General features: G+C 39.3%; 1 protein-coding gene across 2 annotated transcripts; it reads right to left on the bottom strand.

Annotated features, from left to right (window-relative positions):
- Positions 1–607: 607 nt before the first annotated feature.
- On the bottom strand, positions 608–16,857 carry gng2 (guanine nucleotide binding protein (G protein), gamma 2). 2 transcript variants are annotated; one of them, XM_062995068.1, is made up of 4 exons: positions 16,816–16,857; positions 2,514–2,573; positions 1,535–1,658; positions 608–1,425 (listed from the first exon to the last, which is right to left on the bottom strand). In XM_062995068.1, the coding sequence occupies exons 3-4, from the start codon at positions 1,619–1,621 to the stop codon at positions 1,297–1,299; spliced, it is 216 nt and encodes a 71-aa protein (XP_062851138.1). In that variant the 5' UTR covers positions 1,622–1,658; positions 2,514–2,573; positions 16,816–16,857; the 3' UTR covers positions 608–1,296. The 2 variants fall into 2 exon arrangements, with proteins under 2 accessions (XP_062851138.1, XP_062851137.1); XM_062995067.1 differs by lacking the exon at positions 16,816–16,857 and adding an exon at positions 16,528–16,618.
- Positions 16,858–17,252: the final 395 nt, after the last annotated feature.

Raw genomic sequence — 17,252 nt, 5'->3', positions numbered from 1 at the left:
ATTAACAGTGGAATGATTGTTACCTGCAATACAAATATTAATTCATTAATTCATTGTCTGTTTTACCACCACTTTACTTGGTTTAGGGTCACGGTGGACGAAAGGTAGGCCAGTCACCAGTCTATTACAGGGCAGACTCATGCACACACACACTCACACACTAAGGGTACTTTTTTTAGTAGCTCAAGTTGGCCTGACTGCATGTCTTTAATATTGTCAAAGGAACTCCACACAGAAAGGACAAACCCGAGCTCTTCTTGCTGTGAGGAGACAGTATGCCACCATGTCCTCCAGCAATAACATTGTAAAATATTTATTTCATTTTTATTCTGCTCAGGGTTGCAGTGTGTTCGGTTTCCTCAGAGGCCTTGAGTACAATGCAGTAACACACTGGACAGGACGGCAATCCATCATTGGGCCTTGGCCACCCCTCTAGCTATAGTGCTCAGTGGAATTTCACACAGACACAGAGAGAGTATGTGTAAATCCATACACATTCTGTAATGTAAGATGAGAACTAAATAATGGTCTGTTAAGCTCTGCTGTACCCAAACTACCTGATGTGCCACTGTGATTGTGGATTTAACATACAGACAAAAATAATGCACCAGTTCTCATGCAATTATTATTGAAATCACCACAAATTATTACACCTTACAGCACAACACAAGTGATTTTTTTTTACAAATAGTATAAAGAGACCTACTGTTCTGAAGAACATGAATTTCCTGCTTTACATACTGAAATATTGTAATCAGTTGTGTAAAGAGAAGTATATATTAGGTATATCTGTATGTGTGCAAATATTTAATAAAAATGTGTATCTATTATATTTAAATAAAAAAACTTACATACATGGAAAGCTACCTAAGTGATATATAACAAATCCATTTCAGGGAAATTAATGATCATTAAAAGAGTGCAAACAAAAAAGAATGACAATCCATGGTTGTATGCTCAGTAATCAGCTTCATAATCACAACTTAATTTAATCTAACAAAACATTTGAATACCTCAGAGGGACCACAAAATACCGCATTAATACTTCAATTTACACATCACTTTCAACTTGAGCTGCTCACGTTGGCTGTGCTCTCCCATGTAAACATGCACAGCGCTGATTCTCCCTCCCTGCTGTGAACTCTGGGGATTTGCACTGGGCTCACAGGTAACCAGGCGAGGTTGAGAAGTTGCCAGGCCACTGCCCCTCAGCCTTTGCTAAAAGATTTATGTTCGTAACATCTATGTGTGTGGGTCCCGGAGAGAGCAGGCAACCCCATGGCTGACCAGCACTGCTTACAAGATGGCACAGAAGAACTTTTTCTCCCTGAAGGGGTTCTCAGAGGCAGGCACCGGTGACAACAATGGGTCCTCCTTAGCATGAGCTTCACAGTATGACATCAGGTCTGCTGCTGCTTTAGACACCTGCCAGTCACAAACAAACCACACATTTTAATTACCTCTGTTGCCAATACTACTATTACAGATGTGTAATTAGTAGAAGGTATCTGTTAGTCTCTGTTCGTCTAGTTACCTTTATCCGATCAATGTTGGCTTCCATTTTGAGCTGCTCTACCAGTTTACGGGCCTGAGCGATGCTGGCAGTGTTGTTGCTGGCCATGAGGTTGCTGAAGTGGTTCAAGTGAACAAAAACAAAACTGCAATAGGAGACATGCTATTATAAGTTATGCTCATATATTATTTATAAGTAGGAATGACATGTTATTATCACTTATGCTTATATGTAATTAATAAGTAGGAATGCATCAATCCAGTCTGAAAAGGCAATATCAGGGCCAATCCAGGTGGATTATAATGATTAGTATTTGATATATGTTTACTTTTATTATTTAGGTGTTGACCTGGATGGCCAGCTGTCCTTATAGGCTTGTGTAGTTAACATGACAAGATCACACTGCTGTCTCCTCTACACTGTCAGAAAATATACCATTTCATTCTATGGCAGCCTCTCAGATTCTTGTCCAATCACTCAAGAGTGGACCACTGCAACTTCCTCCTATACAGTATCACACCCCTGCAACTGGTTGTAAATCCAGCTGCTGCCTGTTTTTAACCAACCCAAACACTGCCACATCACCCCACTGTTGTGCTGCTGTCTCTTAAATAGGGCCGAAAACAGGCGCAATACATTAGTACTCATGAGTGCTGCAATTCCTGGAATTTGTAGTCTTATTCAGACTACAGCAGGTGGATTTGCCTGTCTGTTTACACTAACAACACTTAGTGTTATATGTTAATTATTGCTTTTTGTCAGATTAATTGCTAGTTGCTGTACTATGCTCTGTACATTTATGAACATGTGGGTGTAAAAACTAAAACTAAAAAAAGTAAAACCAAAAGTGCAACCAAACATAAATTTAGGAGATGCAAAAGCCATTGAAATATACAGTTTTAATGAAAGCACAAGATATTTGTAATAACTGACAGCTTATGTATTCATTATCTTGTGGATATTATACCTTACATCCTTTCAGTCTATATCAGCCACTTACTTGGTTTGTTGAATTTTACAGCTTGGTGATCACTCCTGTGTCCTTCTTTCACACTTCTACCTAAGGAAAAAAGACAAATAACTATTGAGATTCTGTCAACCCAGACATTAGATGATGTAGTGCATTAAAGAGACATAAAAGTTCATTATACTATGGATTCACATTATAAGATACTTTTTTGAACAGCCCATGTCCTAATCAATGCAGTCACTGAGTCGGCTTGTTGTGGTATGGGCATTGAAGATTGAACTCATAAGAAATGCATGATCGTTCATAGGTATTAATGTGTTGTGTGTGTGTGTGTCTATCTGTCTGTCTGTCCAAGGAGAGTTGGCAAATTCACCACTAATAAAAACAGCTAAAGTTCAGTCCAAGAAGTTCTGCCTTGGTCTCATCTGATCACAAAATATTTGCCACATAGCACCAGAATCTTACAAGAGACCTAATGTGACACCTCATAAGAGGCCATAAAGACTTGTAAATCCTTCAAAGTTTCCATTGGGCTTTTGGTAGCTTTTGATCAATATCCTCCTGACTTGGGCATCCAGTTTGAAGCGATGGCCTGATGTAGGTGGTGCAATACACTTTTCACAAATTTAGAATGCTTTAAACAGAACACAGTGAGATAGTAAAAACCTCTGATGTCTACGAGGACCTGCAACTTAGCATCATCTAAATGGAACAAAAATGCAATGTATGGTAACCCTTGAAAATAAAAGTTTATTATTTGGTTATTCTTATTATTTATTACAGGTTATTATTTGTCTATAAAGTCAATCATTGAATAAATAAGTATAAAATTGTTGTGTACTTGTTATGTTTGGCTAAATAAACATATGGCAGGTTATTTGCCTACTGCTGATTTGTGATGAATTGCCATCAAAAAAGCTCCATATATTTTATACAATATTTTTAACAATTGCTAATTTTGCTTCTGTGTTTTGTGTGTAAAACTAAAGAACATTTATTATGTAGTTTTAACATTGTCGGGTAGATTAATGAACAACGTGGACGCAATGCTGTGTTATGTGTGTGTGTGTGTGTGTGTGTGTGTGTGTGTTTGCTACCACATAGGTATTGACAGCAAGCTGTGACACACCTGTCAACACTGTGAGCTCAAAGGGTGTGTGATGTATTAGAGGGTTTAATCTCAGTATGCCCTTCTGCACAAAGGTTAACCACTAATGCTACTAATGAGAGTGAGCAGCAGGGGGCGCCAATGCATCAGCTATCAGAGACGTCACGCTCTTCGATGAGTCCATTTCGGCCTGCTGGGTCAAATAAGTCCTGAAGGAGCACGAGCCAGAAACTGAGAGGAACGGTTGAAAACAAGTAGCAACTAGCAAAACTACTTTATTGTTTTGGTATTATTACTTTATTGTTTATAGTATTAAGACATTCACGAATTTACAATTTCAAGATTAAAATACATGAAAATTGATTTATGCTGTTAGTGGTTTTTTTGTTGTTTTTTGTGCATTTTCTTCCCTTTTTCTCCCCCTTTAGCGTGTCCAATTGCCCAATTGCATCATGCTTCCTTTCCACCGATGCCGATCCCTGCTTTGACCGAGGAGATCGAAGATAACCCACGCCCCCTCCGACACGTGGGCAGCAAGTCGTATGCATCTTATCACCCACACATTGACGAGTGTTGTGCCACCTAGCGTTGTGTATGGAGAGACACACCCTAAGAGCACTCTTTCCTCATCTCTGTGTAGGCGCCTCTAATCAGCCAGCAGAGGTCGTAATTGCACCAGTCTGACAGACAGAGACCCATATCCGGCTTAGTCCCGCCCATCAGAACAACAGGCCAATCGTTGTTCATGTGACCGCTCAGCCTCAGCCGGCAAGGCAGAGCTGAGATTCGATATGATGTATTGGAGATCCCAGCTCTGGTTGCAGCGTGCGTTTTTACTGCCGCGCCACCTGTGCGGCTGTTAGTGGGTTTTTTTATGTGTCACAATAAAACTGAACCAAGTAAACGTTTAAAAACAGACTATAATTATATATAATTGTAAATTGTGGTAGCCTAGTGGATAGAGCTTTGGGCTGTTGGGCTCTTGAGCAAGAGTCCGTAACCCTGTTCGATCCAGGGGCACCGTGCAATGGCTGACCCTGTGCTCTGTCCCCAGCTGCCAAACAAGAATTTCATTGTATTGTACACGTGTATATGTATATATGACAAATAAAGGTGTTATTTACATTACTAAGAATGTTATGTAAGCTTAGGGCAATTGTAGCCTAGTGGTTAAGGTGACTAGTAATCAAAAGGTTGCTGGTTCAAACCCCACCACTGCCAGGTTGTCACTGTTGGGCCCCTGAGCAAGGCCCTTAACCCTCAATTGCTTAAACAGAATACTATCACAGTAAACAGACGTCATGTCTAAAGACCTATATTATCCCACTTTCACAAAACATATATAAATCTATAACCAACAAATGTTAATACAACTTTTATTAACCGACAAATGTTAATACAACTTTCATTTAGTAAACTTGTAGATGGAATTTCCTCATAATTCTTATATAAATATGTATCGTGATCTCCTGAAAAATGAGTTTCGAATCCATTGTGTCAGTACTGTAAATAAATATATAAAATTAATATTTTTAGCAAATTATTGTTTCACAAACATGTTACACTTTTATGAAATGACTATTGCATGAAGTAATCTTAATATTCTTTGAAATTTAACTTGGTACATGTGAAAATGCATGATTCAGTTCTGTTCCTAGTCAACTAACACTGATCACCAAATGAAACAAAAGACTCAGATTCATTATATGGTATGTTCCCTTTGGTACAAGACTATCTAGACTTGCATTTCTTGCACTAATTGCTTTGGTGAACTCAGGTACCTGCATCATTATATATGCAACCAAGAAGCAAAACCCACTATGAAAATTCAGTATCAAAATAGTACTTAAAATACTCAGCAGAACAGCTTGCATCTAAATTGAGCTCCCTCATTGTTCAGCCTGGAAATAGGAGATTAAAAAAACAGTAACTTAAGTTAACATTTATATATTTATGTTTACATCTGGTTAACATGACAAGTTAGCAGTTCCATCCATTTTAAGGCAATGTTTTTATTACAACCCTTTATTAATACCCGAAAAAGAGAGTGGCACTGAACCCCCGTTTTTGCAACGGACCTCAGTTGCTAGGCAACCAAGCTGGAGAAGCATCCAGCAGAGGTGAAATTTTCTACTCTGAAATCAACAGTGCGGCCAGATCCAGACCAGGCATTAAGCAGCTCACATTTAAAGAGCTGAGAATGAATCTCACAGCTGTACCTTGCAAAGCTCTGTCTTGCTTTATTAGGTATAAACAGGCTTTTTGAAACTCAAGACATAAGTATACATCAGGGCTAGTAGGCCTAAATATTTAGATGACTGAGATTACACTATACTGCCCAACGCTTTACCTTATTAGGGCTTAGATAAAAAAAGAAAGGAGGATACTGACAGAGACACACTTAGAGAGAAATACAGAAAACGAAATAAACAGATCCAGAGGGAAGCAACAGTAGGAATAGTAAACCTGGCACTTTTGCTCCAGAAGGTTTGCCAGATCAACAGTGTGACTGCTGTGGTATGTGAGGTGCGTGAGGTCAAGACATAATAGTGAAACAGTTAGTAAATCTTAGTGGGAAGAAAGTCTGACACTACTTACTATCAATCATTTCAAAAATAATTGCTGGAAAATTGTTCAGCCTACGGATGGTTCAAACACCAACAATAAATAACCCATAACAACACTGGGTGGTATTTTGAGTGACTTACAAACCCAACACAATTCGTCAGTAGCTGAAAGACAGGTCTTGAAATTGTTTAATGTACATTTGACCCAAGGACCTAGGACTTAGTATGACTTAGAATGACTCAGTATTGAATTTAAAAAAGGGCACTGTCTGTAAACAAACATTTAAAAGGTGTGTGAGGATGCTGTGAGAGGGACAAGGAGAGGGGTGTCAATTATTTTGTTTAATCTAGACTCCCTAAAAGGAGGCCATATGCCTGCTCTTTACTCAGTACTGTCCCCTACTAGTAGGCAGGAAGGAAACCAACAGGCGATCTGAGCGCCTCCCTGCTCAGAGACTTTTAGCACATTTTACTGTTCTTGAATATAAACTTAACTCAAAAAAATGTTTATTTTGTGGTGTAAATAGTTAAATATACTAAATATTATTCTGACTGCCAGTGAGCATGATAAGCACAAGGAAATCAGGCATACAAACACACATACAGTTACACGCTTATCTCTGCTATGAGCTGCTCTGGTCTGCTTTCTTATTATCTAACATTCAGTAAGGCACATGACCCTGGACCACAGGGGGTTGCTTTATTGGTCAAATTAAGGAGTCAAAAATAAGGGTGAGGTCTTAGAAATCTGTATTTTTGTCATTATAACCATAGGACAGATGTATCTGTATCTGGCAGTTACTGTACTAAAGCAGTAGCTCATTGCACTAAATGCACATTACTTCATAGAAAAATGAATAGTAATATAAAAGAAAATTCAATTAATTTTAAAAGATCCTTGCCAGTTTAATCAGGGTTGCCAAATATGAGTTAAATAAGATATACAGACAGTCTAATAGACAAGAAATGTTGAATCCATGTCATTTAGCTAAGTAATTTAAAGTATTCCCAAAATTGTTAATATATATTTAAGTGAATAGAAAAACCAAAAAACATACAGAGCTAATGTTGAAAATAGGATCAAATGGGGGATATACACCGATCATGCATAACATCATGACCACCCCTTGTTTCTACACTCACTGTCAAGTTTATCAGCTACACTTACCATATAGAAGCACTTTGTAGTTCTACAATTACTGACTGTAGTCCATCTGATTCTCTACATTTTTAGCCTGCTTTTACCCTGTTCTTCAATGGTCAGGACCCCCACAGGACCACTACAGAGTAGGTATTATTTGGGTGGTGGATCATTCTCAGCACTGCAGTGACACTGACATGGTGGTGGTGTGTTAGTGTGTGTTGTGCTGGTATGAGAGAATAGTCCACCAACCAAATATATCCAGCCAACAGCACCCCATGGGCAGCGTCCTGTGACCACTGATGAAGGTTAGAAGATGACCAACTCAAACAGCAGCAATAGATGAGCGATCGTCTCTGACTTCACATCTACAAGGTGGACCAACTAGGTAGGAGTGTCTAATAAAGTGGACAGTGAGTGGACATGGTATTTAAAAACTCCAGCAGCGCTCCAGCAGCACCACTCATGCCAGCACAACACACACTAACACACCACCACCATGTCATTGTCACTGCAGTGCTAAAAATCATACACCACCTAAATAATACCTGCTCTGTGGTGGTCCTGTGGGGGTCCTGCCCATTGAAGAACAGGGTGAGAGCAGGCTAAAAAGTATGTAGAGAAACTAATGGACTACAATCAATAATTGTAGAACTACAAAATACTTCTATATGGTAATTGGAGCTGACAGGAGGTGGTTTTAATGTTAAGGCTGATCGGTGTATAAGACCACATGAATGTTCTCTTGTTTACCAGGGTGAACCGTGGGTTTTGGATCCTGTGGCAGTTTTATGCCTACCACACAAAGTTTTTAGGCAAAATGCACCTGAATTGCACCTGAAAACAGGTTCAAACTGCTTAGTACATCTAACCCACACACTGTCTCTGTTCCTACAAGAAAGTGCACCATCTTCCTCTTTTTACATCTTGCTGTGTTATACCACACACATACACATTTCTTTCTTCCCTATTCTAGAAGTTCAACCTTCACTGGTGAAACTGCTGCTATCCTCTTCTTTACTGTTCTATACTTGCTAGAACAGATTTCTCTACTTAACCTCTGTTAAGAATCTGATCTTATGGTCCAAATATATGTCATTAATATCACAAGAAACAGATGAGTTGTATTTGTGCATTTAACACTACACTAATAACATCCCTAATATTGTTTTTCCTGAAATGTTTAAACACATTTCCAGAAACAGTGGCTCAATTACTTGAAACTCTAAATCTTGCAAAATGAAACACATCATTCAAAACCAAGTTCTCTCTTCTCAGATCTGCTTCCTTCCACCGAAACAATACACACAACTACCACATGCTTATCTCTTACAGAGCATTAAAAACACTGATGTGATATCATCAAAAGTGTTCATGTAGGGTTTGGCTTTATATGTCCGTGTTACATATTCAAATGCAGACAGGTGTGTGGAAATAAGTTTTCTCTTTCGCATTTTGGTGAAGTGGAGAGTTTTGTAGGGTCACCAAAATAGTTTTTACAGTCCTACATGTATACACAACACAAATGTTACCTATTTTATGTCGTATGTAGCAATCCTCAGTAGATTTCATAATGTAAGAGATTTACAAAACTGTCATTTAGAATGATATTTAAGAGAACAAATGGAATTGTGATTCTAGTTAAGCAGTGTGGAGTCATATGAGTTAAAAAAGAGGAAATAATATGTTTCTAATCAATAATTTATTTTATTCTTTATTTATTAGGATTTTTGATGTTTTACACACTTTGGTTACATTCATGACAGAAACGGTAGCTACTCACTACACAAGATACATCAGTTCAAGTTTTAAATGTCAAACACAGTCATGGACAATTTTGTATCTCCAATTCACCTCACTTACATGTCTATACACTGTGGGAGGTAACCAGAGCTCCCAGAGGAAACCCACACAGACACATGCAAACTCCACACAGAAAGGACCCAGACCGCCCCACCTGGGGATCAAACCCAGGACCTTCTTGCTATGAGGCGACAGTGCTACCCACTGAGCCACCAAGCCGCCCCTTCTACTCAATAAACATTTTGGTTGGATAAAATAGTTATCTACTGAGTGGATTTACCAATTAAAAATACATAGTCTAAAGAGAAAGACAAACATTTGAGCTTTCTCTGCTCTCCGACAGTTTTTCTCTTTTTGATAAATGGATGCATTACTCCCTCAATAAAGCTTTGCAACAGCAGGGCATTCCATCTTCATGAATCACTTCCACATGGCATTCCAACAACATTTTACCTCTCTTGTGAAAATACTTACTGAAACAAGAGTTGTTTATACATACTCTAGAAATTCATATGAACAGAATGTAATTTTCAGTCTTCAGCTGACTGTTTAAGAAATGTTAAGCCCTCATCCAGGACTTCCTGTGTCACTTGGATATAAATGTTCTGACACAGAGGTCACATTTATTTAGTTATTTATTAGCAAGGGTAGCATTAGGAATACACAAATAATATGGGACAAAAATGTGTCAATCTTTATAAGTCAGTGGCTATAAAAGCTACATGCTTGAACTTATCTATTTATTAGGATTTTACCGCCATGTTTTACACACTTCGGTTACATTCATGATAGAACAGTTAGTTACTTGTTACACAAGATTCATCAGTTTACAAGTTCAATGTCAAACACAGTCATGGACAATTTAGTATCTCCAATTCACCTCACTTGCATGTCTTTGGACTGTGGGAGGAAACCGGAGGAACCCCACGCAGACACGTGGAAAACATACAAACTCCACACAGAAAGGACAGCTCCACCTTGGAATCGAACCCAGGACCTTCTTTCTGTGAGGCGACAGTGCTACCCACTGAGCCACCGTGCCGCCCTGCTACATGCTTGAAAGTACCCATATTCACTGTTATTCACATTAATTGAGAAGTTAAAAAAGTAAACTATAATTAACCTGTATATTTTGTCCTCAAGATGTTTAGAGAGATATTTTAAATAATTCATTATGAATATTTTCAAATGATGATAGCATTTCATGGTCATACATTCATTGTCTGTTTTACCACCGCTTTATCGCAGTATCGGGTATGATTCACTAGGTGAAAGGTAGAAAATACCTTGGACAGGTCACCAGTCCAGCACAGCACATACACAGACACACGTTTACATGACAATTAGGAGCTCCTGAAGGAAACCCACACAGACATATGGAGAACAAAGAACCTGTACCACTCCACCTAGGAATCAAACACAGGACCTTCTTGCTGTGAGGTCACGGTGCTACCCATCGAGTCACTGTGTCACCCAATTGTGTTGTGGTAAGGGTTTTATTTTCTTGGAATACGTTAAGTTCAATTAAAGGTTAGATTTCTAATATCTTTCTAATATCTTATATCTTCTAAGGGTTTAAATAGGTCTGGAGTTGACTGTGACTTACGATGCACAAATTCTCTGCCAGACTGCTTATACGAGCATCTGAGGTCAACCACACACCAGTACATGACTCATAAAAAGACACATCTGCAAAACAATCCCCTTTTCTTAATTCCCAATTGCTCTCCTTTATGTATGCACTTTCATGGATGAGTGTGGATGAGTGAGACTGTCCTTGTTTCCTGTCAGCATGATCTCTGTTGGTGAGCATATGTAGTTCCCTGAAGATAGTCATAAGATAAGATAAGTTTCCCACATTTCAGTTCTTTCACAGTGCTTTTGCACATGTATTTTTTCCCATCATGTGCTGGACTGAAATCCAGGCTAGTGATTTGCTAACTAATTTCATTACATCCCTTCATTTATACTGATTAATCTTTTATATAATGTTAGTTTTTGACACGTTGCCACTAAGTCACAATAGTGAAGCTTTTTAGTTGTTTTCCTAATTTTGAGATAACAGTGTCTTCACTGGGCATCTCTCAAATCATAAAGAATCTGTACCTAAAGAAGGTACCTTAAGGTAAGGTGGCACAATATATAACAGAACAGGAATGGTCTGGCCTCACTACTGAAGCGCAAGGTAAAGCCCCACACCTGCAAGAAATAAAAATAAACCCAAGTGCCGGATGCTTGACCAAAGTAGAGCAACTAAGAAAGTGGGTAGAGGAGGGTTAGTGTGTTGTCACAATATGACAGGCTACTCTGGCCGTCTGTGACAACTCGGTTCTCAGAAAAAGAGTAAAAAAGGGAACTTTTAGAACAAGCCAGGGGTGGCAATGCATGAGCAGTAACCAAACCCCAACCAACTGGCAAGGCAGTCCATAACGTGGATTTATGATAGGGACAGCTCGAAAAAAGAGACATCACGACATGAAGGGGCTAGCAATAAGTTCAAATCTAAAACATGAAGACATGGAAACATGGAGTAGTTGGCAAAAAAACAGTGGTCTAAAATTCCAAAGCTTGTGCCAATAATTTGGTCCAGTCCAATTCTGGAGCTCTGTGTGGAAAAAAACCAGATCTTTTCATCTTTATGTGTTATTCCTTTTTTTTTTCTTTTTTTTTTCCTCCCACTTTTTAGCACATACAATTTCTGCCCATCAATCATCCTCTCACTAATGCTGGTCCCCGCTCCTGATTGGGGAGGACGAGGCTGCTTCACGCCCCCTCCGACACGTACACAGCAATTGAACATCTTATCACCTACACTTGACGAGTGCAGTGCTGTACAGCGCTGTGTACGGAGAGCCACACCCTCTACCGCACTCCTTTCCCATCTCCGTGCAGGCGCCACCAACCAGCCGGCGGAGGTCGTAATCGCACTAGTCTGAGAGAGAGTCCCCATCCGGCTTAATCTCGCCCCTATCTGAACAACAAGCCAATCGATGTTCATGTGGCCGCACAGCCTCAGCCAGCAGGCAGAGCCGAGATTCGATACGATGTATTCGAGATCTCAGCTCTGGTGAACACCGTGTGTTTTTAGCACTGCGCCACCTGAGCGGCTTTATGTGTTATTTCAATGCACATTAAGGAAATAAACATGTCAATACCAAATCATATGTTATTGCAACATCTTTCTGGGAGAAGAGGTGTATTTTCTGAAAGAAGAGCTGGGGTGCCATTAGTTTTGACCATGACTGTACATGTAGATGTGGGTGCCCATTACAATATCCCAGCAGACAGAACAGAGGCAGATGATTTTTAATTACACTGTTCTGGTTTCACACAACTGCTTTTCAGTGGTTACTTACACTCATGTCTCCAGCCACTCTGCAATTTAAACATGGTTTCTCATGGTTTCTTAACCACTAGGCTAGAGCAGTTGTAGCCTAGTGGTTGAGGTACTGGACTAGTAATGGAAAGGTCACTGACAGGTTGCCACTGTTAGACCCTTGAGCAAGACCCTTAACCCTCAATTGCTTAGACAGTATAGTGTCACAGTACTGTAAGTCGCTTTGGATAAAAGCATCTGCTAAATGCCAAAAATGCAGATGTTTCTCAGTTCCATTCCTGATTGCCCACTGCCCTGCAGAGTTTCACCTACTCCCAACTTTGGCTTGTGAGCTTATTATCAAGCCTACTACAAAGTGATGGGCCTACAGAAACCCTGATTTAAGACTATTTTATGTTACTGTGTTGTGCCCTATGCTACTTCATGCTGCTGTGAATGAACCATAAAGGTGTGCAAATGGATGTGGTGAAAATTTAACTTCCGTCTTGGTTGACAAGTTCAGTGTGCTCATAAGCCTACTGGAAGAAGATACAGCTCACAAACTAGTAGCCCAACACTGTTTGTATTATGCAACAATGCCAAAGCTTCAACTGACCTGTATGAATGTTGATACACAGATGTATTGAGGGTGAATATTGCAGGTTTTACAGTATCTCAGACACACTGGGGACTACAAAGGTGCAGCAGCTACTCCCTTTGGCAAGGCAATATATTATTTGAGGTCAAATGTCAATAAAATGTTTAGCAGCATCTACAAGAGACAAAAAACCCAGGCTATTATTCTGGTACATTTCTCATAAACATATTACAGAAAGGGTCTGTGAAATGTTTACTAGTAGCAAGTGCTTTAACCATGCAACCCACCCTGACCTGATTTTAGCATACAGCTGCAAATAATGAGCACAGACATAGCAACACCATGACTCACTCAGGAACTTCATGAACTGTTTCAAACCCCTGTCTTTTGTGATCACTGTAGGAATACATCAAAGCAAAATTTAACTTGTGAGTTTGAATTTTAGCTTTGGTACTGGCAGGCCAGGCTTATACGGACAATGATTGGCTTGTCCGTGGATGGGATTGCCGGAGGGAATTCCTAATAACTGATGCAATTATGACCACCACTGGCTGATTGGTGGCGTCTGCGTAATGTGATGGGAATATTGGAGATTGTTGTGTGACTCTCCGTGCATGAAACGGATCTTCATATGAACCTGCCTTGTGCGGGTAAAATAAAGCTGCTGGCTAGTGCACACGTGTCGGCTGGGGTATGTGTAAGTCACGGATCTCCCCAGTCAGGAGTGGAGGTTTGCAGCTGACTTGGTAATTGGATACGGCTAGATTGAGAGAAGTAATGGAAAAAATAGCATTTTAAAAAAGCCTAAATTGACATGCGAGCTTTACAGTTTGTTATAACAGCAGAAAAATCACACAGATTTAAACAATCAAGAAATTATACAGTATTATTTTAAAAATTACTTATAACTTCTAGTAACTGTGTATTTAAATTAATGTTAGGTGCAGTTGTAATTTGTGCAAGACATACAGCAAAAATTGCAGGTCTTTCACCTGAATTAGGGTTTGCAAAAGCTTTAATGATACCAGTTTCAGAGTATCAGAGTACACTTTGTTTCCAGGGAAACAGAACCAAGTGTCTGAGGGTGTGTGTCAGAGAACGCGTGTGTGTGTCTGATGAATTGGTATAAACATGACTCCTTTTTGGATGGACTACTCTCGAGACTCCCACTCTCCCAAGACTCCTATGTAGTTAATAATATGCAGATAGTTCAGGCGCTCTGCATTCGCCACATTCTACTAAAAAGTATGTGCATACTAAAATAGAAGCACATTCACCAACATGTGAAGAATACTTCGCTAACAGCTTTAATTTGCAATGCAATAGAATGCAACCATGATTTTCATCATAGGAAAATATAGACTTACAACCTTATAAGATTGGCTTACCATAAGCTACATGTGTTATAGTATATGCTTCCATACAAGCCATAAGTATAAGCCCAATTTTTAAAAAATTATAGTAAAGCCACTCAGGTCAAAACTCAGCTCTGCCACCTGGCTTGGCTGGGCGCCTACATGAACAATGATTGGCTGTTGTTCATACAGTTGCAATAACGCAACTGATGCAATTACGACCTCTGCTGGCTGATTGATAGTGTCTGCACAGAGTCGAGAAATAATGTGTTGATCGGGGTGTGGCTCTCCATACACAAAGCTGATCCGCATATGAACTCGCCTCGTGCAGGTGAAAAGATGCAGTTGGCTACTGCACACGTGTCGGAGAGGGCGTGTGTCAGTCTCAGCTCTCCTCAACCAGCATAATGCAATTGGGTAATTGGACGCGGTAAAAAGTCGGGAGAAAAAAGGGGAGAACATGCGTAAACAAAAATATAAATAAAAAACCTTTCTATGATTACATTGTACAATATGCTAAACTCAAACCACAGCCAATGATTATTCATTCTGTCTGATTCATTCTGTGTACATGCAGGAGGATTCTCAGGGCCCAGGATAAACTGCTGCCTTGCACTTTTATACTTTTTAAATGCTGATTTGACAATTAGAAGCAGTGGTTTTCAATGTATGGCCTGTAAAATAGTAAGGTACAGTCCATGATTCTGAATGATAGGTCTAAAGTTCCTACAGAATAATGTATGCATACAACCCAACACACTGTGTCGCTGACAAAAAAGGACAAAAAAACTGTTTTAAGGTTTTAATGTGGTAAAGTATTAACAGCAGAAACATATATTTAAATTTTTTTTTATTTCTATGTTGTGTCGTTGTGACATGTTGCGACTAAAATATTAATTATTTTACTTTTTAATTTTTAATAACCAATCTGTCCAGGTGAGAGGTCAGTTCACGCTCACTTATTTAAATTTAGAGACGGTTTAAAACATCTGTCTACTTTAATCTAAACAAAGAACCAGGAGAACACACAGAGAGATGCAAGGAATATATGCTAAACTCTACACAAACAGTTAACAGGTCACGAGAACTGAACCTGGCTTAATGTAGCTGTATGGCCCCAACATTGCTGCTCACCACTGCTCGCCATTCAGCTGTAACAGTGTTTGGTATATAAAACCATTTTCAAATATGCTATAGTATTCTGTAAAACAGGTGTCTTTTAAATAAAGTTTTTTAATGAGATTTGATTATCATATACTGTATACATAATGTATGTACAAGTACAACATGGGCACAGAAGAAATGTTAGAAATGATTTATTTGTCACAATACCCAACTGTAAACAAAACGCTGACTGTTACATAACACGGCATGCAGCTGTGGTTACCACAAGAGGAACAAAAATGCAATCAACTGAGGATTGAAACGACGGATCATGTGAGAGTTACATCAGGCTGACTTTGGTCAGTATTGTTTTAATATTTTGATATACAGCCCCTATTTAGTGCGATAAATAATAAGATCAAACGTACACCTTGATGTGTATTTCTGTTTTACAAAGAAGCAAAACCAATCTACATTAATGTAAATTCACATTGGATTCCTTGGGGATTCCACTCAGTTTTTCTCCCACACAGCCATTGCTTTTGCTTCTTTATGTTCCTTATCCCTTCCCCCATGCTGTCCTTTCAATCCATCCCTTTTCTCAAACACATAAAGGATGATCCAAATGCTATTTTCTAACTAGATCTGTTGTGCACATGGTTTCGGTGGATGTACATTAATTTCTTGTTCTGTATGTCTATCTTTTATTGTCTTTTATAATAATCTACATTGACATCTGTGCTTTGGCAATGGACAAGTGGTCTTTACTCAACAACGCCCAGATGGAACATTCTATGCACGACCACACACCCACACATACAAACATTGTCCACACATTTTGTTAATCAAGAACAGTTGTACAGTTAGAAAACACAAACTCATACACTACTTATGATGCTACAAAATGCTACATTTTCTGAGAGAGGTTTTTATATAGTTCTGCTAAACAGATGAGTCTCCCTCTCAAACCTGCAAGCACAAGCCCATTTCCACAGCTAATCAGGCTTTTTCCCCCTTCCCTACAACAGGCTGATGTATATTTATAATCTTACCTTTTTGCTGTGATTCTTTTCAGAATCTCAAATGCTGTATGAAATGCAGTATAGTAGCCAAAGGTTCATTCACACACTGCCCTGCTTCTTAACAGTTTTCAGCACACACATTGGCACACCAGTCAGGCTGACAGCCCTTCTCATGCTCCGCCCATCAGTTAGTGGAATTATTCAGGAAGCCAACTCAAACCCACTTCCCCTTGTCTTTGAGGGAAAAAAACACACAAACACACACTCCAAACTACCCCTCACACTGTCCACATCGAAATACTGTATAAAGGTGCCTACCTGTTTTCAGGCTCCAACAGCTGCTTCCTTTTACAGTCACACAGCTGCATTCACGTCCTCTTTAATAGTTCTGCAAGGCACAGTTTATATCTCTGCACCTGTGACACTAATTCCGGTGAAAGTGATCTTCTGCAGATGCACGTCTGCTCTGTATAAGTGTTCACAGCCTGTGAAGTGGAGCCTGGTCTTGGTGCTGTAGCTCTGTATGGTGCTGACAAGAAGAACGGATAAATATGCACAACTGCCCCTCCCCCAAAAACCAAAGAACGAAATCATTCTTTTCTTTCTTGCTACACACATGCTTTTTTCTTCATGTGTTTTACAAAAACACTTCATCTGATGGGTACCTACACTCTTTGGCCAAATAGGTATGAAATAGGTATGTAACAACCTTGTAATTAATGAGTGTTAGTTTTTTTTATTCACATTAATTGCTT

Source organism: Trichomycterus rosablanca, chromosome 5, assembly GCF_030014385.1.
Source record: "Trichomycterus rosablanca isolate fTriRos1 chromosome 5, fTriRos1.hap1, whole genome shotgun sequence".
Classification (NCBI taxonomy): domain Eukaryota; kingdom Metazoa; phylum Chordata; class Actinopteri; order Siluriformes; family Trichomycteridae; genus Trichomycterus; species Trichomycterus rosablanca.
Note: the sequence above shows the minus strand (reverse complement) of the source record. Positions and strands in the feature narration are given on the sequence as shown.

Excerpts from the sequence above, each read along its gene's own strand:
- gng2 (XM_062995068.1), bottom strand. The coding sequence starts at position 1,621 with ATGGCCAGCAACAACACTGCCAGCATCGCTCAGGCCCGTAAACTGGTA. Across the intron at positions 1,426-1,534 it reads CCAACATTGATCGGATAAAG|GTGTCTAAAGCAGCAGCAGA; the intron begins GTAACTAGACGA and ends TGTGACTGGCAG.